The following is a 26510-nucleotide window of genomic DNA, read 5'->3' as shown; positions in this document are numbered from 1 at the left end:
AGCGACTACGTTAGACTTCATAACAACATCTTTGTATTAAATACAATAGTCTTAATAATAATGATAATTTCATGAATGGATCCCCTTAATCTAGAACTGAAGATAGGCAGATTATCTGTCAGTAACCTCCATTCATCTACATTTTATTTAAATATATAGGAAAAACCCAATGTTGAAGGATAGCCTTAATTTCAGCTTTGCAGCATGTATGGCATAATATTTGCATATGTCGTTAAGTTTCAGGGCATATTTGATCTGCCGTATGTTTAAAATAGCTTAATATCTAAGTGACTTGTTTAGCATAAAGATTCGTTATATTTAAAGGGAATCTTGGGGCGCCTGGGTGGCTCAGTCGGTTAAGTGTCCGACCCTTGATTTTAGCTCAGGTCATGATCTCAGGGTTATGAGGTGGAGTTCGGCATCTGGCTCTGCTATGGGCATGGAGCCTGCTTAAGATTCTCTCTTCCTCTCCTCCTCCTCTGTCCCTTCCAAATAGGAATCTGCTTGCAAGAACTTTATATCTACAATGGTAGTATCCACGTTTACCACAAATTAAAAGTCGTTAACAGTCATTATTTGAGTCAGGGAACTTTATTATATCACAGAGCATAACCCATTAAGAGTTAGTAGACAACCCCCCAAGGGAATGAGTTACCAGCAGATTTAGTAAATTTTAATGGGCCTTTTTAAAAGGTCCATAGCACTTAGTAGAATGTCAGAGCTTAAGTTCTTGAGAATGAGGAAGATGAGTCCCCACAAATATCACAATTTTTCTTAGAATTGGCCCCACATTTGATTTACCATCTGTCTTAGTAAAATATAAGCTCTTCCCTTCCTGGGTAGCCACATCTACTCTTGATAATTTTATTCCTTTAATAAATACAATGTTTAGAAATATCTGCAGGGAGCCATTGGGTATATGCCCAACCCCACATTGCTGTTTCCATCGTGTTAGCTGTACTTAGACCCAGGTTTCCAAGTACAGCTGAATATATATATATAGCTCCTTTACACTTTAAAAGCAGTAAACAAAAATGTGTTTTCCAAACAGATTCTTAAATATAGAAAATAAATTTGTAGTTGTCAGAGGTGAGGTTGGTGGGAGGACAGGTGAAATAAAATGATTAAGAGTATACTGATCCTGATGAGCACTGAGTAATGTATAAAATTATTGAATCATTATATTGTACACCTGAAATTAATATAACATTGTTAATTATACTGTAATAAAAAATGTTTGCCAGAGTTCCCTAAGAAGTCAGAATACTTTTTTTTCCCCATTTCCTTCCTTTTGCTCTTTATTCAATTGGGTATTCAGGGCCAGTGTGTCTCAGAGTCATTCCCTCTGTTTATAATGGGGGAGAGGGGCTGGCCTATTTTTCTGAATCTTGGATATTTTGGAGGGAAAAAAGCATTCTAAAAACTTGCTCTTCAGAATTATTTTGACAAAGATAGTCCTACACCATTTCAGTGTGCCATGCATAGAATGCTTACGTTTGGGAAAGGCCAGAGGTATTGGGAGGAAGCTGTCCTTTCTTCTAGGGCAAGGGGAAAGGGAGCCAGACATTTCGTTCTTAGCTTTATTACAATGTGTGTCTAAATTAATGGCTTTGCTCTCTGTGTAGCCATTTCCATCCTCTTGCTATTTTTCTTTTTTTTTTTTTTTTCGGTGCATTATGATATAAGGGTGTTTGTTCTTTTTAAATTTTATTTTGGTTCCAGTATAGTTAATATAGAGTGTTATATTAGTTTCAGGTGTACAATATAGTGATTCACCAGTTTACATTATTCACTGCTTATCACAACAACTGTACTCCTTAATTCCCATTACCTATTTCACCCATCCTCCTACCCATCTCCCCTCTGGTAACCACTCATTTCTTTTCTATACTTAAGAGTCATTTCTTGATTTGTCTCAGTCTCATTCTTTCTCTCTTTTTTCCTTTGCTTGTTTGTTTTGTTTCTTAAATTACTCTTATGAACGAAATCATATGGCTTTTGGTTTTTTATCTAACATATTTCATTTAGCATTATACTCTTTACCTCCATGCATGTCATTGCAAATGGCAAGATTCCATTCTTTTTTTTAATGACTGTGTTATTTTCCATTGTATAAATAAACACTTTCTAATAAATTTTTAAAATGGGCAGAGAACATAAACTGACATTTCTCCAAAGAATACATTCGAATGGCAGACAGACACATGAAAAGATGCTCAGTATCACTTATCATTGGGGAAATGCAAATCAGAACTACAATGAGATCTCACCTCCTACCTGTCAGAATGGCTAAAATCAAAAACACAAGAAACAACAGGTGTTGGCAAGGATGTTAAAAGGAACATTGGTGCCCTGTTGATGGAAATGCAAACTGGTGTAGCCACTCCGGAGAACAGTATGGAGGTTCTTCAGGAAGTTAAAAATAGAATTAGTGTACGATCTAGTGATTGTGCTACTGGGTATTTACCCCCCAAAAATACAAAAACATGAATTCAAAGTAATACATGCAACCTGTGTTTATAGCAGCATTATTTACAATAGCCAAGATATGGAAGTAGCCCAGCTCTCCATCAATTGATGATGGATAAAGAAATCAGAATACTTTTGAAAAGGAAGTTTGCTCAAGTTACCGTACATGGTTGTCTTTATTGCCCATCTGTCCTCTGAGTTTGAACTAATTAAAAGCACATGTTCCTGTACCCTTTGAATCTCCTTTCTACTGATCTGAAATTTTCTACATCCTATTGCTTGAGTCCTATCACATTTTATTTTTATTCTCATTGGCCAGATAACATCATACCCAGCTATGTTCCTAATATCATTGGATTCATCATTGTTATTTGTTCATTTTTAAGTATAGAAATATCCACCCTCTCCAGGTCTTTCTAATTTAAAGAAATGTTGCCTATCTAAAAGATAATTTTTTCCATGATAATGTGGCATATTTGCCTTCCCTTTTTGATCAGTTTTCTCCTTTTAGTAATTATTAGAATAGGTCAAATATTTGGTAGTGATATAAAGTTTATATAATAAAAAATTCATTGGCATTTTATATGTTCCTTTAAGAAATGTATGGTTATTTTAATGTACATTTACCTAATCTTTTTTTCCTACTCTTGTCAAACTTACAGACTATTCTTAGTGCCATGAAGGATGCAGTCAAACATAGAACTTCTATTTTTATTGCACACAGATTGTCAACAGTGGTTGATGCAGATGAAATCATTGTCTTGGATCAGGTAAGAGATTTAACTTTAAAGTTTAGTATGGGGGGATTTGGGGGAAGATGGTGGAGCAAGAGGATCCTGAGCTCACCTGATCCCACAGACACATCCAGATAATCACAGCAGTGCAACTAACACGAAAACACCCTGGCAGAACAGACTTTGCAGTTTATTGCAGACAGGAGGCCACCTGAAAAGCGTAGGAGGGGCAGACACAGTCTGGAACCAGAATCCCATTGAGACTAACCACAAATGGAAGGAACACCACAAGCATGGAAAAGGGAGAGGAGCAGACTCCACACCAGGCACCTTAGGCAGTGGGGGAACTACATTGGAAAGACAGGTCCCCAAAACATTAGGCTTTAAAATGGGGCTTAACTTTATGAGTTTTTACAATCAGTGAGACTTAATGCCAGGTGCTTTAAAAATCAGCTAACTTAGCTGTGGGAGGCCCACAAGGCAATTGGAAACTGAGGCTTGGGCCTTAAAGAGCCAGCAAAACCAAAAAAACCCCACCAGGGTAGAGATTATTATGAGATTTCCCTAAGAATGGAAGAGATAGTGGGCAACCATTTTGCTTCCCCCACCCCCAGCCTAGATAGCCAGACAGTTGCAGGAATCAAGAGGAACACTCTATCACCTATCTTGCCAACACCACATCCGGCATTCTGGGGGATGCACCCCACTTAGCAACCATCCCTCCAAAGCAGTTTCTGCCAAGACACACACTGCAAGCAGCCCTGGCAGGGACCTGCACCACTCCAAAGAGCCTTCTGTCCTGGGGAGAGAAGATAACCACATACAGCAGTGCAACTGCAGCAATGGCAGACAGACTGGGCAGGCATCTGGTCTGACAGTTGGCCCTACCCACCATCAAAAGCCTCTCAAGAAAAGGCAGGAAGAGCACCCTGAAGGTTGATGCTACTGCCACCATAACAGACAGACTGGGGGCAGGCATCTGGTTTGACTACAGGCACCACCCACTAATCAAAGTCTCTAAGGGGGCAACAGAGGGAAAGGACCCTGCAATTTGGTGTGACTGCAACCCATTCAGAGGGGCTGAGAGCACACATCTGGTCTGGCTGCTCACACTACTAGATTATAAGCCCACAGTGGCCCCAGACACTTCCCCTAACAGCACAGAGAGCAAACCCTGCCTGGTACACCCAGAACATGAAAAGTGGACAATGCATCTAATGACTTAAGGTAAGCACAGCTTACCACAGTAGTAGGGTACACACAACCCACTAGGAGATACCCCTGAAGCTCCTGGTTCTGGTGAACAGTGGACATGCTACAGAATACCACAAGACCTCTTCTTTATAAGGCCACTACTTTCAAGATCAGGAGACTTAGCGGACTTTTCTCATACATAGAAACAAACACAAAGAGTTAGACAAAATGAGGAGACAGACAAATATGTCCTGGATGAGAGAGAATGGGACAGAAGTAAATCAGGAGAACTAATTAAAACAGAGATGAACAATATTGCCTGATAAAGAATTCAAATGAATGATCTTAAATATACTCACTAGGCTAGACAGAAAAGTAGAGAATCTCAATGAACCTTTAGTAAAGAGATAGAAAAAATAAAAAAGAACCAGTGAGAGATGAACTTAATGACTGAAATTAAAAATACACTGGATGGGGGGCATCTGGGTGTCTCAGTCAGTTAAGTATCTGCCTTCAGCTCAGGTCATGATCCCAGCATCCTGAGATCAAGCCCTGCATTAGGCTTCCTGATCAGCAGAGAGCCTGCTTCTCCCTCTCCCTTTGCTGCTCTCCTTGCTTGCATGCTCTCTGTCTCTCTCTGTCAGATAAATAAAATCTTAAAAAAAAAAAAAAAAAACTACACTAGAGAGACTCTGGCAGATTAGAGGAGACAGAAGAATGGATCAGTGAGCTAGAAGACAGAGTAATGAAATCAAGCTGAACAACAAAAAGAAAAAGAATAATAAAAAATGAGACTAGATTAAGGGAACTCAGGGACATCAGTAAGGATCATAACAGTCACATTATAGCAATCCCAGGAGGAGGAGAGAGAAGGGTGAAGAAAATTTGTTTGAAGAAATAATAGCTGAAAACTAAAGTAAACCGACATCTGGATTCTGGAGGCACACAGAACCCAAAACAAAATCAACCCAAGGAGGTTCATACCAAGACACATAATAACCAAAAATGGCAAAAAGTAGTGATAAAGAGAGAACGTTAAAAGCAGCAAGAGAAAATAGTTACATACAAGGGAAACCCCATAAGGCTTTTTACATGATATTTCAGCAGAATCTTTATTTAGGCCAGAAGGGGGTGGCATGGTATATTCAGACTACTGACAGAAAAATAACCTGGAACCAAGAATATTCTGCCCAGTAAGACTATCTTCAGAATACAAGGAGAGAGAGTTTTCCAGGCAAATAAAAGTTTAGGGAGTTCATTACCATGAAAACAGCCTTCAAGAAAAATTAAAGGGAATCCTTTGGAAAGAAAAGGCCATAATTAAGAGTAAGAAAATTATGAAAGGAAAAAATGTCACAGGTAAATGTAAACATATAATTAAAGTAGTGTATTAATCACTTATAAAACAAGTATGGAGATTAAAGCAGAAAAACAATAAAATAAATTATATCTGTAAAAGTAATCAAGAGGGTGCCTGGGTGGCTCAGTTGGTTAACTGACTGCTTTCAGCTCAGGTCATGATCCTGGAGTCCCAGATCGAGTCCCACATCAGTCTCCCTGCTCAGCGGGGAGTCTGCTACTCTCTCTGACCCTCCCCCTTCTCATGCTTTCTCTCTCAAATAAATAAATAAATAAATCTTTAAGAAAAGCAATCAGGAGAGTCACAAAATTAAAGGATATAAAGTATAATACCACATACATAAAATGTCAGGGAAGTAAAATTTTTCTACTTTAAAAATGGCTTCAAACTTAACTATCAACCTCCATAGACTGCTATATGCATAAAATATTACATGTGAACCTAATGGTAATCACAAATCAAAAACCTGTGGTAGATACACAAAAAGCAAAGAGAAAGCAATCCAAGCATTAACACTGAAGAAAGCCATCAAATCACAAGAGAAAAGGGAAGATGGAGGAAAAAAAGAACTATAAAAACAACCATAAAACAAGTTACAAAATGGCAATAATTACATACCTGTCATTAATTACTTTGAATGTCAGTGGACTAAATGCTCCAGTTAAAACACATGGGAGGAGTAAAAACACAGAATGACTGAATGGATAAAAATTGCAAGCTCCATCTAAGTGCTACCCACATGAGACTCAGTTCAAGACCTGAAGACACATGGAGATTGAAAGGAAGGACATATTTACCATGTGAATGGAAGTGAAAAGAAAGCCAGGAGAGCAATACTTTCATTGCACAAAACACACTTTAAAACAAAGATTGTAACAAGAAACAAGGACACTACATGATGATAAAAGGGAAAAATCCAGCAAGAAGATAAAATAATTGCAAATATTTGTGTACCCAACATAGGAGCACTCCAAAACATGAATCATGTGTTAAGAGACATAAAAGAAGAAATTAACACAGTAATAATAACTGACTTTAACACCTCTCTTACATTAATGGGTATATCATCTATACAGAAAATAAAGGAAAGAGTGACTTTGAATGACATACTGGACCAGATGAAATTAACATCCTATTTATTGAACATTCTATCAAAAAACAGCAGAATGCACTTATTTTCAAGTGCACGTAGAGCATTCTCCAGAATAGATCTCATATTAGGGCACAAAACAAGTCTCTGAATTTAAGAAAATAAAACCACAGCAAGCATCTTTCCAAAACAAAAAGATACAAAACTAAAAAGCAGTTGTGAATGAGAAAAATAAGGGAAAGAACTACAAACACTTGAAAGCTTAGCAGCATGCTACTAAACAACCAATGGCTCAACAAAGAATCAAAGAAAAAATAAAAATAATACATGGAGACAAATGAAAATGAAAACACAGTGTTTCTAATTCATTAAGATGCAGCAAAAGTGTTCCAAGCTGGAAGATTATACCAGTATAGGCCTGTCTCAAGAAAGAATAAAAATCTGGAATAAACAACCTAATCTTAATAAAAATACCTAGGGATAAACTTAAGGAGATGAAAGTTCTGTACTATGGAAACTATAAAATATTGATGAAGGAAATCGAAGATGACACAAATAGATATTTCTTGTTCAGGAGTTAGAAGAATTAAGATTGGTGAAGGGTCTGTACTACCCAAAGCAGTCTATAGAGCTTCAGTGTAATCCCTATCAAAATACCAACACCATGTTCCTAGAACTGTAAAAATAATTTTATGGAACCACAAAAGACCTCAAATAGCTAAAGCAATCCAAAAAAGAACAAAGCAGGATATATTAAAATCCCTGATTTCAAGATATATTACAAAGTTGTGGTTGTCTGGTACAAAACTAGACACAAAGGTCAGTGGAAGAGAATAGAGAGTCTAAAAATGAACCCACGCTTACATGGCCAGTTAATCTATGACAGAGGAGGCAAGAATATACAAGGAGGAAAGAGTCTCTTCAACAAATGGTGCTGGGAAAACTGAACAGGTACATGTAAATGAATGAAACCAGACCACTTTCTTACTCTATACACAAAAATAAACTCAGAATGGATTAAAGACCTAAATGTGAGACCTGAAACTGTAAAAATTCCTAGAAGAAAACATAGGCAATAATTTTTTTGACATTGGCTATAGAAACTTTTTTTAGCTAAGTCTTTTCAGGCAAGAGAGACAAAGGCAAAATTAGACTGTTGTGAGTACACCAAACTAAAACACTTTTTCATAATGACAGAAACCATCAACAGAATTACAAGGCAACCTACTGAATGGGAGAAGATATTTGTAAAATGATATATTTGATAAGGGCTAAATAACCAAAAGATATAAAGAACTTATACTACTCAACACCCTCAAAAACCCAAATAATCTGATTTTTAAAATGGGCAGAGGACTTGAATAGACATTTTTCCAGAGAAGCTGTATAGATGGCCAACAAACACGTAAAAAGATGCTCACCATAACTAATCATCAGGGAAATGCAAATTAAAACACAATGAGATATCACTTTATACCTTTCAGAATGGCTAAAATCAGACACACAAGAAATAAGAAATATTGACAATGATACAGAGAAAGAGGAACCCTCATGCACCATTGCTGGGAATGTAAATTGGTGCAGCCACTGTGGAAAACAATGTGGAGGTTCTTCAAAAATTTGAAAATAGGGGCGCCTGGGTGGCTCAGTGGGTTAAAGCCTCTGCCTTCGGCTCAGGTCATCAAGCCCCACATCGGGCTCTCTGCTTGGCGGGGAGCCTGCTTCCCCTTCTCTCTCTGCCTACTTGTGATCTCTGTCTGTCAAATAAATAAATAAAATCTTTAAAAACAATTGAAAATAGGTAATTCCAATACTGGGTATTTACCCAAAGAAAATGAGATTACTAACTTGAAAAGATATATGCACCCCTGTGTTTATTGCAGCAATAATTACAATAGCCAAAATATGGAAACTTCTCACCTGTCAATCCATAGAGATTGGATAAAGAAGACTATTACCTGGCTATAAAAAAAATGAAATCTTGCCATTTGTAGCAATATGCATGAACCTTGAGGATATAGTGATGAGTGATATCAGTCAGAGAAAGATGAGTAACATACTATTTCACTCATGTGTGGAATTTAAGAAACAATCCAAATGAACAAAGAAAAACGGACACAAAAAATAGACCCTTTAAATATAGAAAACAAACTGGTGGTCTTCAGAGGTGTGGTGTGGGGGTATGGGTGAAATAGATTAAGGGGAATAAGAGTACACTTGATGAGCACTGAAAAATGTATAGAATTATTGAATAATTATATTTTAAACCTGAAACTAATAGAACATTAGATCTTAGTTGCAGTTCAATTTAAAAAAAAGTTTAGTACATGAAGAACATTGAAAATTGTCACAAACACAAATAACTTAAATATTGTTTCTAAAGAAAAATGCAGAATTTGTGTTCTTTAAATAAGAGTGAATCCTGATAGGACTCCCATTTTTACTCCTTTTGACAGGAAAACAAAGGCATTTTTCTTCCAAGAAGAAATAAACCATTAACTCACTTTTCATCGAAGTATTAAAAGCAAACTTGTATCAGGAAAGCATTAAAGCCTCATATAATAGAATCAGATTTTAGGGAGTATATACATAAAATATTTTTTTGCGTTCAGTTTTGCTCTGCACAGAATCATTGCTCATTATCATTTTTGTATTTTGTATTTTTATTTTTTCTAATATCTGCACATACCCTTGATGTCTAAAAGAAAATTACCATAAAATAGTCACTTGCAAACATGATTACTTTTATTTTTTTCCTCCTGGGGAAAGTAAGAAAATGGGTAGCCTGCTTTATCCCTTCTGAGGGCTTTACTATTAAGAGCGTACTACTTTCTAAATGTTCTGATCAACTTAGAATACCACTGTAGTGATTGGTAATTTTCCTTTTCTCTACTCTTTATAAGAATGTATTTTCCCACATCCTAGTACTTGGTTATTTCTCACACTGTTCAGTTTTTCACCTTCCATTCAGCCTTTTCTATTATTATGTTTCCCTTCTAATAAATAAACCTTCAATTCTTTATCATTTTGAAAGCCTGAATACTAGATGTTGAGAGAGGAAAAGCATTCTCATGTACTTTCTATATTGAGTTATCGAGAGAATTTTTCACACCACTAAAATTTCATATAAGCTGTTGATTTTTCTGTGGTGTGTATGTATATATATATTTTTAGATATGTACATGTATATCGTTATATAGTCTTACCTGTGTGTACTTGAGTAACCCTAGGTTTTTTGTTGTTTTTTTTTTCTCAAGTCCTTACATTCAGTAGAAAACAAACTAATTTTTTCAGTATGCTTATATACCAGAATGCCTTAAATGTGAAATGCTGTAAATACACTTTATTATCCAATTGATATTCAAAAGAGGGCAGTTGGGTGTTGTATGTATGGGTTGAGTCACTAAATTCTGCTCCCGAAACTAACATTATACTATCTGTTAACTAACTGGAATTTAAATAAAAACTTGGAGGAAAGAAATTAAAAAGAAAGAATCTGAAATAAAATTTGCTGTTGGTGCTTTTTTACTAACCTTTCCATTGTATGCAGGCATGCAGATAGGCTTTTCTTATAAAGTGGTAAAGGTACTTGAACAAGCTTGAGCTTTCTTGTCTCATACTTTGAGGTTGACAGTATCTACAGTTATATTACAACATTGCCAGTTGAAGTTTGGATTATAATTGGAACTATAATTAATATATTAATGATTATAGCACATGTATCTAAAATATCTTAGTATTTATAATTTGATCATTCTGTATTTGCTTGATTATGAAAATCAGAGACTTTCATTTTCTAGTGAAATGTATATAACCTCATGTATTCTGTCAACAGTGCCTTGTAGTATAATGTTACATCTACATAAGAAATAGAATTCTCAAGGCCCCTCCTTAACCCCACAGCCTGGTAATTACTGCTTCCCAGCCTTGGCAAGAGGCGGCAGGTTGACTTGTCAGGAAATTGAGTCATAGAGGCTCTAGACAGAAAATTGTCTAGCACGTGAACAAAGATGGGGAAGGTTAACTGGAAATCAAAGCACACCAAAAAAAGACCATAGACCCTCTTATGCCACTGGCTCCATAACCATTTCTTTATTTCTAATATCACTACTCCTTCCTTCATCAGGAGATAATTGAAGAAGTCTCTGCAGAAGACACATGTAGCCCCAGGGGGGAAAAAAAAGCTATTTGTATTTGGAGACCCCAGCAAGATGACCATGTATCCATATGATCATTCTTCAGTGAAATCCCACAGTTGAAAATCCCATTCCCATGCACATAGTTTCTAGTCAGTTTTCTAATGCTCCATTACTAAGTATCAATGGATAATAAAGGAAGACCTCTTAAACAAGCAGAAAAAAAGGAATTCGGTAGAAAATATAGACAATGAAAAGAGCATAAAGCAACTTAAATAATTAATATCGCCACAGGTCATGGAAAATAAAGCATTTCTAAAATAAGGACAGATGCTGTTAAGAGAAAAAAGTAAAGGGAGCTTTATATGGCATGATTTCTAGATATGTTGTTAAATGAAAGAAAGAACAGTTCAGAATCTGTTGTATGCTGCTATTTGCAAGGAGGATGGGGGGAAAAGGAATATGTGATATTTACTTATTTCTGTGGGAAAAAAAACCTCAGAGTTTGTACCTCTTAATCCACTTTACTTTGCCCATTCTCTCATCCACCTTTCCTTTGGCAAATAACATTTTGTTCTTTAATTAAGAGGTACAGACTTCCACTTTTAAATAAGTCGTGGATATTGAAAGTACAGCATAAGTAATATAGTCAATAATATTATAATAATGCCTTATGGTGACAGATGGTGACTACATTACCGAGGCCAGCACTGAATAATGTATACAGTTGTCTAATCACTGTGTCATACACCTGGAAGTATTAAAACATTCTATGCCAATTATATTTCAATAAAAAATTATAAAAAAAGAAATAGCCTAAGTTGAGCTGGAAAGAATTTAATATTTGATGATTCACAGTCTTTGGCTCAGAGGTATGATCGTGGATATTAATTATTACTATACTAAGGCAATACAGAACAGTGTTTAATAGTTTGATTAACATAAAATAGACTAAAACCTTTCTTTTTTGGGTTTCAATGCCAAATAAAAAGAACTCTTAGTAAAAGAAAAAGCAACAACAACAAACTCAGGAAGCATAAACTAGAAACTAAAGAAATTGACTGTTTATGGAGTGGAGATAGAAAGAGGTAAAAGGGATAGGAAAGGGAGCATGATTTTCCTGATTATACTTTTTTATATATTTTTTCAGTCTTTCAAGTTTTTAAATTCCAGTTAACATCGAGTGTGATATTAGTTTCAGGGGTAGAATTTAGTGATTCATCACAGCACCCAGTGCTTATCACAAGTGCCCTCCTTAATACTCATCACCCATTTAACCTATCTCCCCACCCACATCCCCTCCAGCATCTCTCAGTTTGTTCTCTGTAGTTAAGAGTCTGTTTTATGATTTCTCTTCTCCCCCCATGTTCATCTATTTTCTGTCTTAAATTCTACATATGAGTGAAATCATATGGTATTTATCTTTCTTTGACTTATCTCACTTAGCATAATACTCTCTAGCTCCATCCACATCCTTGCAGATGGAAGGATTTATTTTTGATGGCTGAGTAATATTCCGGTGTGTGTGCATATGTGTGCATGCATATGCACATATGTATACTACATCTTCATAATCCATTCAGTAGTCAGTGGGCATTTGGGCTCTTTTCCTAGTTTGGCTATTGGTGATAAAACAGCTTTAAACATTAGGGTACATGTATGCCTTTGAATCTGTATTTTTGTATCCTTTCAGTAAGTACCTACAAGTAGAATTGCTGGATTGTAAGGTAGTTCTCTTTTCAACTTTTTGAGGAACCTTCCTACTGTTTTTGAGAATGACTGAACCAGTTTGCATTCCCACCAATAGTGTAAGAGGGTTCCCCTTTCTCCACATCCTTTCCAACGCCTATTGTTTCTTGTGTTGATTTTAGCAATCCTAATATGTGTGAGATGGTATATCGTCATGGTTTTGATTTGTATTTCCCTGATGATGAGAGATGTTGAGCACCTTTTCATGTTCCTGGTAGCCGTGTGGGTATCTTCTTTGGAAAAATGTCTATTCACGTCTTCTGCCCATTTTTTAACTGGATTATTTGGTTTTCTGGGTGTTGAGTTTAATAAATTCTTTATAGATTTTTGATACTAACCCTTTATCGGATATGTCATTTGCAAATACCTTCTCCCATTTTGGAGGTTGCCTTTTAGTCTTGCCAGTTGTTTTCCTTCACTGTGCAGAAACTTTTTATCTTGAAAAGTCCCGATAGTTTATTTATTTATTTTTTAACATATAATGTATTATTTGTTTCAGGGGTACAGGTCTATGATTCATCAGTCTTAAAATACACAGTGCTTATTACAACACATACCCCCCAATGTCCATCACCCAGTTACGTTATTCCCCTACCCCCGCACCCCTCCAGCAAATCTCAGTTTGTCTCCTAAGATTAATGGTTTGTCTCCCTCTTTGGTTGTATCTTGTTTTATTTTTTCTTCTCTTCCCCTATGATCCTCTGTTTTGTTTTCTAAAGTCCACAAACCAGTGAGATCATACAATAATTGTCTTTCTCTGATTGACCTGTTTTGCTTAGCATAATACCCTCTAGTTCCAACTATGTCATTGCAAATGGCAAGACTTCATTTTTTTTGATGACTGAGTAATGTTCCTGTGTGTGTGTGTGTGTGTGTGTGTACACACAGTGGATATATTTATCCATTAATATATTGATGGACATCTGGGCTCTTTCCCTAGTTTGGCTATTGTGGACATTGCTGCTATAAACATCGGGGTGCTGATGCCCCTTCAAATCACTGTGTTTGTATCCTTTGGATAAATACCTGGCCATGCAGTTCCTGGGTTGTAGGGTAGCTCTGCTTTCAACTTTTGAGGAACTTCCATACCGTTTTCCAAAGTGGCTGCACCAGCTTGCATTCCCAACAGTGTAGGAGGGTTCTCCTTTCTCTGCATCCTCCCCAATATCTTTCATTTCCTGACTTGTTAATTTTAGCCATTCTGGCTGGTGTGAGGTGGTATTCATGGTTTTGGTTTGTATTTCCCTGATGCCAAGTGATGTTGAGCACTTTTTCATGGGTCTTTTGGCCATTTGGGTGTCTTTGGAAAAATGTCTATTCATGTCTTCTGCCCATTTTTGGACTGGATTATTTGTTTTTTAGGTGTTGAGTTTCATACAGTCTTTAGAGATTTTGGATACTAGCCCTTTATATGATATGTCATTTGCAAACATCTTCTCCCATTCTCTTCGTTGTCTTTTGGTTTTGTCAACTGTTTGCTTTGCTGTGGAGAAACTTTTTATCTTGATGAAATCCCAATAGTTCATTTTTGCCTTTGTTTCCTGTGCTTTTGGAGGTGTGTCTAGAAAGAAGTTGCTGTGACCAACATCACAGAAGTTGCTGCCTGTGTTCTTCTCTAGGATTTTGATTAATTCCTGTCTCATGTTTAGGTCTTTCATCCATTTTGAGTCAATGTTTGTGTATGGTGTAAAGAAATGGTCCAGTTTCATTCTTTTGCATCTGTCTGTCCAGTTTTCCCAACACCATTTGTGGAAGAGACTGCCTTTTTTCCGTTGGATGTTCTTTCCTGCTTTGTTGAAGATAAGTTGACCACAGAGTTGAGGGTCCGTTTCTGGGTTCTTGTTCTGTTCCATTGATCTATACATCTGTTTCTGTGCTAGTACCATACTGTCTTGATGATTACAGCTTTGTAATAGAGCTTGAAGTCCAGAATTGTGATGCTACCAGCTTTGGTTTTCTTTTTCAACATTTCTTTGGTGCTTCAGGGTCTTTTGTTTCATACAGATTTTAGGATTATTAGTTCTAGTTCTGTGAAAAAAGTTGATGGTATTTTAATAGGGATTGCATTGAATTTGTGTATTGCTCTAGATAGTATAGACATTTTAACAATATTTGTTCTTCCAATTCATGAGCATGAATGGTTTTCCATTTCTTTATGTTTTCCTCAATTTCTTTCTTGAGTACTCTGTAGTTTTCTGAGTACAGATCCTTTGCCTCTTTGATTAGATTTATTCCTAGGTATCTTATGGTTCTGGGTGCAACTATAAATAGCATCAACTCCTTAATTTCTTTTTCTTTAATCACATTGTTAGTGTATAGAAATGCAACTGATTTCTGTGCGTTGCTTTTATATCCTGCCACTTTACTGAATGTGCCAACAAATTAGGCAATCTGGAAGAAATGGATGCGTTCCTAGAGACATATAAACTACCAAAACTGAACCAGGAAGAAATAGAAAGCCTGAATAGACCCATAACCAGGAAAGAAATTGAAGCAGTAATCAAAAATCTCCCATCCAAAAAAAAAAAAAAAAAAAAATCTTCCAACAAACAAGAGCCCAGTGCCAGAAGGCTTCCAGGGGAATTCTACCAAACATTTAAAGAGGAATTAATAGCTATTCTCCTGAAACTGACAGAATAGAAATGGAAGGAAAACTTTACAAATTCATTTTATGAGGACAGCATTACCTTGATCCCAAAACGAGACAAAGACTCCACCAAAAAGGAGAATTACAGACCGATGTCCCTGATGGTCATGGATGCAAAAATTTTCACCAGAATAATAGCCAGTAAGATCTAACAGTACATTAAAAGGATTATTCACCAGGATGAAGTGGGATTTGTTTCTGGACTGCAAGGGTACTTCCGCATCCACAAATCAATCAGTGTGATATACTACATAAATAAAAGAACTTTATGATACTCTCAATAGATATTGAAAAGCATTTGACAAAGTACAGCATCCTTTCTTGATTAAAACTATCCACAGTGTAGGAATAGAGAGAACATACCTCAGTATCATAAAAGCCATCTATGAAAAATCCACAGCAAATATCATTCTCGGTGGGGAAAAACTGAGAGTTTTTCTCCTAAGGTCAGGAACACAGCAGGGATGTCCACTATCACCACTGCTGGTTAGCATAGTACTAGAAGTCCTAGCCTCAGCAGACAGACAACACAAAGAGATAAAAGGCATCTGAATTGGCAAAGAAGTCAAACTCTCACTCTCCACAGATGACCTGATACTTTATGTGAAAAACCCAAAAGACTCCACCCCAAAATTGCTAGAACTCATATGGGAATTCAGTAAAGTGGTAGGAAAAGTCCTGATAAATTCATTATTGCTTTTGTTTGCCTTGCTTCTTAAGACATACCAAGTAAGAAGATATGCTATGGCTGATGTCATAGAGGCTATTGCCTGTTTTCTTCTCTGGGATTTTGATGGTTTCCTGTCTCACAGTTAGGCATTTCATCCATTTTGAGTTTATTTTTGTTTATGATGTAAGGAAGTGTACAGTTTCATTCTTTTGTATGTTTCTGTCCAGAAACATACAAAACATGCATTTGACCATGTATTTTGGGGTCCATTTCTGGGTTCTCTGTTCTGTTCCATTCATCTGTGTGTCTGTTTTTGTACCAGTACTATACCATCCAGATTACTACAGACAACTTGAAGTCCAGAATTGTGATGCCTCTAGCTTTTGTCCCATACAAATTTTAAGATTCTTTGTTCTAGCTCTGTGAAAAATGCTGTTTGTATTTTGATAAAGATTGCGTTAAATGTATAGATTGCTTTCAGTAGTATAGTCATTTGAACAACACTTGTTCTTCCAATTCATGTGCATGGAATGTTTTCCCCTTTCTTTGTGTCATCTTCAGTTTCTTTCATCAGTGTTTTCTAAGTTTTCATAATACAGATCTTTTACCTCTTTGGTTAGGTTTCTTCCTAGGTGTCTTAACAGTTTTTGTACAGTTGTAAATGGGATTGATTTCTTGGTTTTTCTTTCTGCTGCTTCATTATAGGTTTATAGAAATGCAACAGATTTCTGTATGTTGATTCTGTATCCTGCAACTGGACAGAATGCATGTATGAGTTCCAGCAATTTTTTGGTGGAGTCTTTCGGATTTTTTTTAAGATAATTTTTTATTTATTTGACAGAGAGAGTGGGGGGGTGTCACAAGTAGGCAGAGAGGCAGGCAGAGAGAGAGAGGGAAACAGGCTCCCCGCCAAGCAGAGAGCCCGACGCAGGGCTCGATCCCAGGACCCTGGGATCATGACCCGAGCCCAAGGCAGAGGCTTTAACCCACTGAGCCACCCAGGCGCCCCTCTTTCGGATTTTCTATATAGAGTATCCTGTCATCTGCAAATAGTGAAAGTTTGACTTCTTCTTTGCTGATTTGGATACATTTTTATTTGTTTTTGTTATCTGTTTGCTGAGGTGAGGACTTCTAATACTGTGTTAAATGAAAGTGGTGAGAGTAAACATCCCTTTTTCCTGATGCTAGATGAAAAGCACTCCGTTTTTCCCCATTGAGGATGATAATAGCTGTGGTCTTTCATATATGGCCTTTATAGTATCAAGGTATGTTCCCTCTGTCCCTCGGTTTTTGAGGGTTTTTAATCAAGAATGGATGCTGTATGTTTTCAAATGTTTTTTTCTGCATCTATCGAGAGGATCATATGGTTCTTACCCTCTTTTATTAATGTGGTGTATCGCATTGATTTATTTGAAAATATTGAACCACTCCTGTTGCGCAGGAATAAATCCCAATTGATCGTGGTGATTGATTCTTTTTCTGTACTGTTGTATTCAATTTGATAGTATTTTGTTGAGAATTTTTACATCCATAGCCATCAGAGATATTCGCCTGTAGTTCTCTTTCTTAGTGGAGTCTTTGATTTGGGGAATCAGAATAATGTGGGCCTCATTGAATGAGTTTAGAAGTTTTCCTTCCATTTCTATTTAAGAAAAATAGGTATTAACTCTTCTTTAAAGATTTAATAGAATTCCCACGTGAAGCCATATGGCCCTGGACTTTTGTTTGTTGGTAGATTTTTTTATTACTGATTCAGTTTCTTCACTGGTTATGTCTGTTCAAGGTTTTTGTTTCTTCCTGTTTCAGTTTTGGTAGTTTATATGTGTCTAGCAATTTATCCATTTCTTCCAGATTACTCAGTTTGTTGACATATAATTTTTCATAATATTATTTTATTTGTATTTTTGTATTATTATTTGAGCTCTCCTCTATTTTAATTTTTTGGAGCCACCTTCTTTTTTATAAGTCTGGCCAGGGGGTTATCAATTTTATTAATTTTTTCAGAGAACCAGCTCCTGGTTTCATTGTTCTATTCTCCTGTGTTTTTGATTTCTATATTATTTATTTCTAGTCTAATCTTATTTCACTTCTGCTAGTGTTAGCCTTCATTTGTTGTTCTTTTTCCTTTGTTTCATTTTTTAAATTTAAATTCAATTAGCCAAAATCATTAGTTTTTGATGTAATGTTCAATGATTCATTAGTTGCATATAACACCCAGTGCTCATCGTTGTTCTTTTTCTAGCTCCTTTATGTGTAAGGTTATGTTGCGTATTCGAGATTTTTCTATTTGAGTTAGGCCTGTATTTCTGTATACTCCCTCTTATGACTGTTTTTGAAACATCCCAAATATTAAGGGCTGTCATGTTTTCATTTTCATTTGTTTCTGTGTTTTTTCCTAATTTACTTTCTGATTGATTTATTGTTTAGTAGCATGTTATTTACCTTCCATGTATTTGTGGTTTTTCTCAAATTTTATCTTGTGGTTGATTTCAGGGTCATAGCATTGTGGTCAGAAAGTATGCATGGTATGATTTCATTCTTTTTGTACTTGTTGAGGCTTGATTTTTGACCAGTATGTGATCTGTTCTGGAGACTGTCCCATGTGTATTTGAAAAGAATATGTATTCTGCTTAAGATGAAATTCTTTTCTGAATCAATCTCTCTCTCTCTCCATATATATATATATATATATATATATATATATATATATATATATATATGTTATTGTGTTATGTTGGTCACCATAAAATACATCAGTAGTTTTTGATGCAGTGTTCCAAGATTCATTGTTTATGTGCAACACCCAGTGCTCCATGCAATATGTGCCCTTCTTAATACCCACCACCAGGTTTCCCCCACCCCACTCCCCTCAAAAAGCCTCAGATTGTTTCACCCTCCATAGCCCCTCATGGTTCATCTCCCTCTGATTTGCCCCAATTCACTTTTCCTTTCCTTTGCCTGATGTCCTCCATGTTATTCCTTATGTTCCACAAGTAAGTGAAACCATATGGATCTCTCTTAAATCCATCTAATCTAGTATATCATTCAAAGCCAGTTTTTTTAAAAAGATTTTGTTTATTTATTTGACAGACAGAGATCACAAGTAGGTAGAGAGGCAGGCAGAGAGAGAGAGGAGGAGGAAGCAGGCCCCTTGCTGAGCAGAGAGCCCGATGCGGGGCTCGATCCCAGGACCCTGGGATCATGACCTGAGCCAAAGGCAGAGGCTTTAACCCACTGAGCCACCCAGGCGCCCCAAAGCCATTGTTTTCTTACTGATTTTCTGTTTAGATGATCTTCACTTGATATAAGCGTGCCCTACTGTTTTTTGTATTATTATCAATGAGTTCTTTTATTTTTTTATTAAATTTTTTATTTATTTGAATTCTCCCAAGGTGGGGGAGATCTTCTTAATTGGGTAGACTCCCTTTTTATTATATAATGCCCTTCTCCATCTTTTCTTACAGTCTTTGTTTCAAAGTCTAGTTTGTCTGTTATAAGTATTGCTATTCTGGCTTTTTTTGATGTCCGTTTGCATGGTAAATATTTCTCCATCCCCTCACTTTGAATCTGCAGGTCTCTTTAGGTCTAAAATGAGTCTCTTGTAGGCAGCATATAGGTGGGTCTTGTTTTGTTTTGTTTTGTTTTAATCCCATCTGATACCGTACATCTTCTGATTGGAGCATTTAGTCCATTTACATTACAGTAATTATTGTTAGATATGAATTTAGTACCATTTTATTACTTGTTTTGTCATTGTTCCTGACAGTTTTCTGTGTTACTTTCAAGTCTTTGTCAGTTTTGGTCTTTCCCACTCAAAGAGTCCCCTTTAATATTTCTTGTAGGGCTGGTTTAGTGGTCACGAAATCCTTTACTGTCTGGGAAACTCTCTCTCTCTCTTTCTATTCTGAATGACAGCCTTGCTGGATAGAGTATTCTTGCTTGGGTATTTTTCCTTCAGCCCATTGAATATATCATGCCTCTCTCTTCCAGGCCGCTAAGTTTTTATGGACAGGTCTGCTGCTAATATAGTTTGTCTTCCCTCTTAAGTTACGTATTCCTTTTGTCTGGCTACTTTTAGGATTTTTTCTGTGTCTCTGTTTGTTTTGTTTTTTAACTTTAACTACAGTATGCTCTGATGTTGGCATGCTTTTTTGTTGATTTTGATGGGAGTTCTCTGTGTCTTCTGGACTTGGAAGTCTGTTTCTTTCCCTAGATTAGGTAATTTTTCAGCTCTGGTTTCCTCGAATTAACCTTCTCTCCCCTTTTTCCTCTTCTTCTGGGACTCCTGTGATACAAATGTAATTACTTTTCGAGGAGTCACTGAGTTCTTATACGTCTGCTCGCGAGGTCCTAGATGTTCCCCCTTTTTATCAGCTTCCTTATTTTCTGTAATTGTATCTTCATTGTCACTTATTCATTTCTTTTCTTCTTCCATGTGGTCATTGCACCCAGTCAGTTTTTAATCTGTTACTGCATTTTTCATTTTGTCACGATTGTTTTTAAGCTCTTGTCTCTCTGTGGTATGGATCTTCCTGATGTCGTCTATGCTTTTCTCAAGCCCAGATAATATCCTTAATGACTGTTGCTTTAATTTCTCAGGCCTGTTATTTATATGTATTTTGTTTAGATCCCTGGCCATGACCTTGTTCTTTCTTTTGTGATGAATTCCTGTCTTGGCATTTTGTCTAGGTATCTGTATTCTTCTCTGTGTTAGGAAAGCCTGTTGTGGTGTTTCCTGCTCTTGAGATGTAATGGTGTTATGAAGAAGAGGTCATATAATGTCTAGGGCCTGTCACTTCAGGAAGTGTCTCTGATGTCTGCTGTGTGCACTCTGCTGCTGTGATATGGCTGTTGTACCCCTCAGATCAGTGCTCTATAGAGTTTCTCCTTGCCTGCAGTGAGTAGTGTCTGGACCTTGGCCAGAGTGTGGCAAGTTTTAACTAGTTATGTTCTTGTCTGCTTGTTTAAAAAGACCTGGTGCCATTTCCACTAGAGCTGAAGCTTTGCAGAAGTCTGTGGTCAGTAGACATGATGCCTGTGGGGGTTTGTGCTGGTCTCCTGGGGGAGGAGCCTGCTGTACTGGTTCTCAGGCACACTTGCCTGAGATGAGCAATACCAGTAGAGTGCAGAGGAGCAGGGTTGATGTAAGCAATTAAGCAGCCTGTGTTGATACTCTTCTATTTACTGAAGTGAGTTTATGCTGAAGGCTAGTGGAGGGAAGTGGCACCAGCCAGTTCTTTTTTCCCTTGAGAGGGGAGTTCGTGCTTACTTAATGTCAGGGAAGCACTCCCAGAGGAATGAATAAACTCCCTTCATACACCCTAAGTGTTTATTAGATCATTGTTTCCTCAGTGTCGGTGTCTGGGTTGCTTGCCTTCCTGTTGCAGAACAGTGTGAACTTTAGCTCTTCCCCAGTCAGGCTGGCTGAGTTTTAAAATTCTAATCTTGAGAGACCTGATGTACTGGGGACCTGTTCTGGTCTGAGGGTGGTGTAGGTTTGACCCAGAAGGGCAATCTCACCAGAGCCCAGAAGTGTGCAGTTTGGAGCAGAGCTCACTAAGCAGCCATTGTCTGACTTTGCTGTCCTCACCAGGTGTCTCTGTACCTATTCTTAGGGTTGGGGGACAGAAATGCTGCCCACTGACTCCTTTGTCCCCAGAGAGGCAATGACATCTCCCTCAAAAGCACTCCAGGAAAGGGGATCCACCTCTCGCAGTGAATGTCAGGAAATCCTCAGATCATGCCATCCGACCTCGGTTTACCTTCCTGCCTTCTTCAGGAGAACTTCAGCACCCTCAGGATTCTCTGTCAGCTGTGCCAGGAAAAAACCCATAGAACTCATCCCCTTATTTTCTCAGTTAATGAGTTTGGGAAGTATTTTCATTGTGTGATCCCCTCTGCATTCCTTTCTCTCTCACCTCCCTCTGCAACCTGGGCTCCTTCCTCTCTGCAGCACCAATTATCTATTTCTCTCCCAAACCAGGTCTCTGCATCTCTTATTTTCCACAATGTAGCCTCTTCTCCCTCTAATTGTGCGATTTGTTCTGTCAGTCCTCAAATTGATTTCTTGGCTATTCAGAATGAGTTGATATTTATCCAGCTGTGTTTGAGGGATGTAGCAAGCCTGCGGTCTCTTACTCTGCCATCTTAGCTCCTTTTTTTGTATTATTTTTACTTTTGAACCATGGTAATGTTTTTATATATTTAAATTTTTGAATCTCAGCAAGGACAGAGAAAAGCAAAAAGTGATTACAAAGAGAAGTGGAACTAACTGCATAACAAATTGATAATAAACATGCAAAAGAAAAGCAATCCAAGTGACTGTTGAACACATTACTCTGATTATTACCATTAGTGGAATATAAGGTCAAAAGTAAATAAAAATTTGAAACTAATTTTGTTATAATTAGTAGTATGGAAGGAGCCTATTCAAAATTCGTTTTTGTATATTTTAAGAATGCGCATATGAGTAAACATATTAATGTTGTTGTAAAACAGTACTCTTGGGAGAAGAAAGATAAAAATGGAATGTGGGAAGAAGAGGGGCAACCTTGTGATGTTATACTGGAACAGAATTATCAGAAGATGATAAAGAAGTTCCTAACTTTTCACTGAAAAGACCTAGAAGCAGTGAAATCCCAGTGGTAATAAGTATAACTAGCACATAGATCTTGAGCACTAAATACTGTTCCTCACTAAAAGGAACCAAAATTCTTTGAATAAATGACTATTGCAGTATCTGGAGTGAGAAAACTAATGAATACCTATCACAAAGACACAAAAACCATTTTGTGTGGGCTCCCACTGGCCCAATGTGGGATAATTCGAACATCAAAAAAAAAAAAAAATGATACTTGGGGCGCCTGGGTGGCTCAGTGGGTTAAGCCGCTGCCTTCGGCTCAGGTCATGATCTCGGGGTCCTGGGATCGAGTCCCGCATCGGGCTCTCTGCTCGGCAGGGAGCCTGCTTCTCTCTCTCTCTCTGCCTGCTTCTCCATCTACTTGTGATTTCTCTCTGTCAAATAAATAAATAAAATCTTAAAAAAAAATGATACTTATGAATTAACGCATGTTCAGTAAAAACAACTAACCTATAATTTCACAACAATACAGAAGTATGGGGAAAGGTCTTCTTTAAGAAGCATGCCAACTATCACTTGTAGAAGGAATGATAAATTTAGAAAATCACATTTTGCAACTACCATTGTAATAATGACTACAGGTAAGCATCATCATTGATTGCTAAAACCCTATGGTGAAAAAAAATATTGGGGAATGGATTATTTATACAGTTTGAAAATGTAACCCATAGATTAATTTCAAAGAGAAAAAGTACCTTTAAAATAGAGAAATTTCTCCTCGTCTTGCTTGAAACCGGGGCGCCGCCAGGATGCCGGCTTACCACTCATCTCTTATGGATCTGGACACCAAACTCATTGGAAATGTGGCACTGTTGCCTATCAGAAGTCAGTTCAAAGGACCTGCCTCTAGAGAGACAAAAGATACAGATATTGTGGGTGAAGCCATCTATTACTTCAAGGCCAATGTCTTCTTCAAAAACGATGAGATTAAGAATGAAGCTGATAGAACCTTGATATATATAACTCTCTACATTTCTGAGTGCCTAAAGAAACTCCAAAAGTGCAGTTCCAAAAGCCAAGGTGAAAAAGAAATGTATACGCTGGGCATCACTAATTTTCCCATTCCTGGAGAGCCTGGTTTTCCATGATTTATTTTATTTATTTATTTATTTCCATGCAATTTATGCCAAACCGGCAAACAGGAAGATGAGGTGATGAGGGCCTACTTACAGCGGTTGAGACAAGAGACTGGACTGAGACTTTGTGGGAAAGTTTTTGACCTTCATAATGATAAACCTAGCAAGTGGTGGACTTGCTTTGTGAAGAAGAGATAGTTCATGAACAAGAGTCTTTTAGGACTTGGACAGTGAAAAGAGCCTGGGCAGACATTTTCCATAGCCATGAGCAGCATTTTACAGCAAGATGTACACAGTTATTTGCTTTTATTTGATAAAGTTTTATACAGAAGAGAGAAGAGAGCGAAGTGAAGAGAAGTATCTTCACTCAAAGAGCTCTTTATCAAGAATTTGGTTGGGGGAGGGAAGAATGGGTTGTTGAAGGGTGATTGGAACTTTCTGTAGTATTAAGCTGGTGCTTAATAAAAATTAAGTAAGAATTTTAAAAAATAGAGAAATCTGGTACACTCCCTTAACCAAAGGATCAAACTTAATATTGTTAATTGTGGAGTAAATTGATGTTGTGTACTTCCTGAACTGATGCAGGGGGCCACATCATCACCTGTATTGTATTTCTACCAAAAATGTTTAGCCTGGATCTAAAATCAGGAGCACTAAACAAAAACAACTTAAATGGCATTCTTTAAAAAACACACCTGGGTATTGTAGAAATGTCAGTGTCATACACACCCCACATACTCGAAAACTTATAAATTCAATGTATTGATCCTAATTGGATTCTGGTGGAAAAATATGTAAATAAAGGATATATTATTGGGACAGCAGGTGAAATTTGACTATGGACTATATGTTCGATAAATTTCTATAAATATTTGTATTCTATTCTATAAATATTTATATTCTAGTCAATATGAAAATATTCTTGTTTTTAGGAGATACATGCTAATGAAATATTTAGGAGCGAAATGTAATGATGTTTGCAACTCATTCTCAAATGAATTAGCAAAAAATAGTGTAAATTTAGATGATGAAGTGAGAAAAAGCAAATGTGGCAGTTGCTAAACTGGGAGAAGCATGAGTTTCCATATTAAAAGGGCCTACCAAGTATCCAGCACAATGAATGGAAAAGAAAACCCACACACGCCAGAACACATACCATAAAATTTTAGAATTGAGGATAAATAAAACAGCCTTAAAAGTTGTGAGAGGATTGTCTCAAAGCGGTGATCGTCATGGGGGATTGAACTAATAGATCCCCTAATACAATTGATTATGAGAAAAATAGTATTTAAACAGTCTTTATAATTCTGGAAGAAAGTTTTGAGAGAATTACCAATAGTGACATAGAAAACTAAGAAAACAAAAAAAAATGTGGCAGTTACTAAGTCCAGGAAGAACAAAAATTTTACAAGAAAAAATATATAAAATTCTAGTATCTTACTTGACTCAGCAGGTAATGCTTTACATGGTCATAATAAGGTAAACACTGAATATTAACTTAAACAACACTTGTGCTATAACCAATTTTATTAGAAGAGTGTAAAAATTAAACAGTGGTGGGGTAATAAAGGAGTGCTGAATTTCATAATATATGTATATATTCATATATGTATTTTTAAATACCAGAAGAAATAGCTATGAATTTGTGGATAGGAAGGAGATAGGTATGAAGGAGGAGACAAAAGACTTTTTTGCTATAAGCTTTTTTTTTTTTTAAAGATTTTATTTATTATTTATTTGACAGAGAGAGAAATCACAAGTAGGCGGAGAGTCAGGCAGAGAGAGAGAGAGAAGCAGGCTCCCGCTGAGCAAAGAGCCCGATGCGGGGCTCGATCCCAGGACACTGAGATCATGACCTGAGCCGAAGGCAGCGGCTTAATCCACTGAGCCACCCAGGCGCCCCTGCTATAAGCTTTTAATCTTACTTTTTAAGATACATACATTTGTGCTTTAATATAAATAAAAGTAATTTAAAATATATTTTATACATTTTTACTATAGGATAATTATTTGTGATTTATTTCATTGGTGTTTCCACAAAAATAATTTTATTTTTTCTAGAAACTTTTGATGAAGTTTTCACTGAGGATTTTGTTTTTGACAATGGTAAATAGAAAAATATAAACCATGTAATCCAAGGGGAGTTTTGTGCCAATGAAGTGATCCACACATACCTAGGTTGAGAACTATGTTCTTCATAATCCAGAGGAATTTAAATAGCTGAGCAAAATAGTTCTTTTTTAAACTGCCTAGCTAGCAATGAAAGAGGAGTCTTAAATTAACCACTCAGATGTGGAACAAATTTTAGTTGTTTTGCTTAAGGGTATATTTGTAAAGGTCCTATAACTGGGAGTACCAGTAAAAGTGACAAAACTCCTTTTGTCTCTCACCATGTTTAACAGTAGCTGTCAGAGGCAAATTAATTGTAGATAGGAGCTTGGAATCTATACCAAATCTGTAATGTTAAGTTTAATATCCATTGTTAACAAAAATAGCTACTGGAAGAGATAAGCTTTTCATGGAGAAATCTTTTATTTTAAAGTATACATAAGGATTTCAGGGTATTTAAGTCCCTGTTACAAATCACAGTGCTTTTGATTAAATATTTACCAATTATAATCACCTTTAAAATTTTTCACCTTCCTTTTCTGCCCTTCAAAATTAAAAATAAAACATTAAAATTTCATTTCTTTTAAGTTAAATGGTTTACAGTATATGGGATTTCATAGATTTTTGTTTGTTCAC

General features: G+C 36.7%; 1 protein-coding gene and 1 pseudogene across 4 annotated transcripts in view; both read left to right on the top strand.

The window, feature by feature from the left end:
• ABCB7 (ATP binding cassette subfamily B member 7) overlaps nucleotides 1-26510 on the top strand; it is a 155890-nt gene that overhangs the window by 127907 nt on the left and 1473 nt on the right. For 3 of the 4 annotated variants that reach the window (XM_059156561.1, XM_059156559.1, XM_059156558.1), the window contains one exon: nucleotides 3132-3239. In XM_059156561.1, the coding sequence (XP_059012544.1) occupies nucleotides 3132-3239 (108 nt within the window). Of the gene's footprint in view, nucleotides 1-3131; nucleotides 3240-23161; nucleotides 23271-26510 lie in introns of all 4 variants that reach the window. The other variant, XM_059156560.1, reaches the window with a different exon arrangement.
• LOC131820803 (actin-related protein 2/3 complex subunit 3-like) lies at nucleotides 23317-25447 on the top strand (annotated as a pseudogene).

This window comes from Mustela lutreola, chromosome X (assembly GCF_030435805.1).
Source record: "Mustela lutreola isolate mMusLut2 chromosome X, mMusLut2.pri, whole genome shotgun sequence".
Taxonomy (NCBI): Eukaryota; Metazoa; Chordata; class Mammalia; order Carnivora; family Mustelidae; genus Mustela; species Mustela lutreola.
This window is presented reverse-complemented; position numbering and strand designations above follow the sequence as displayed.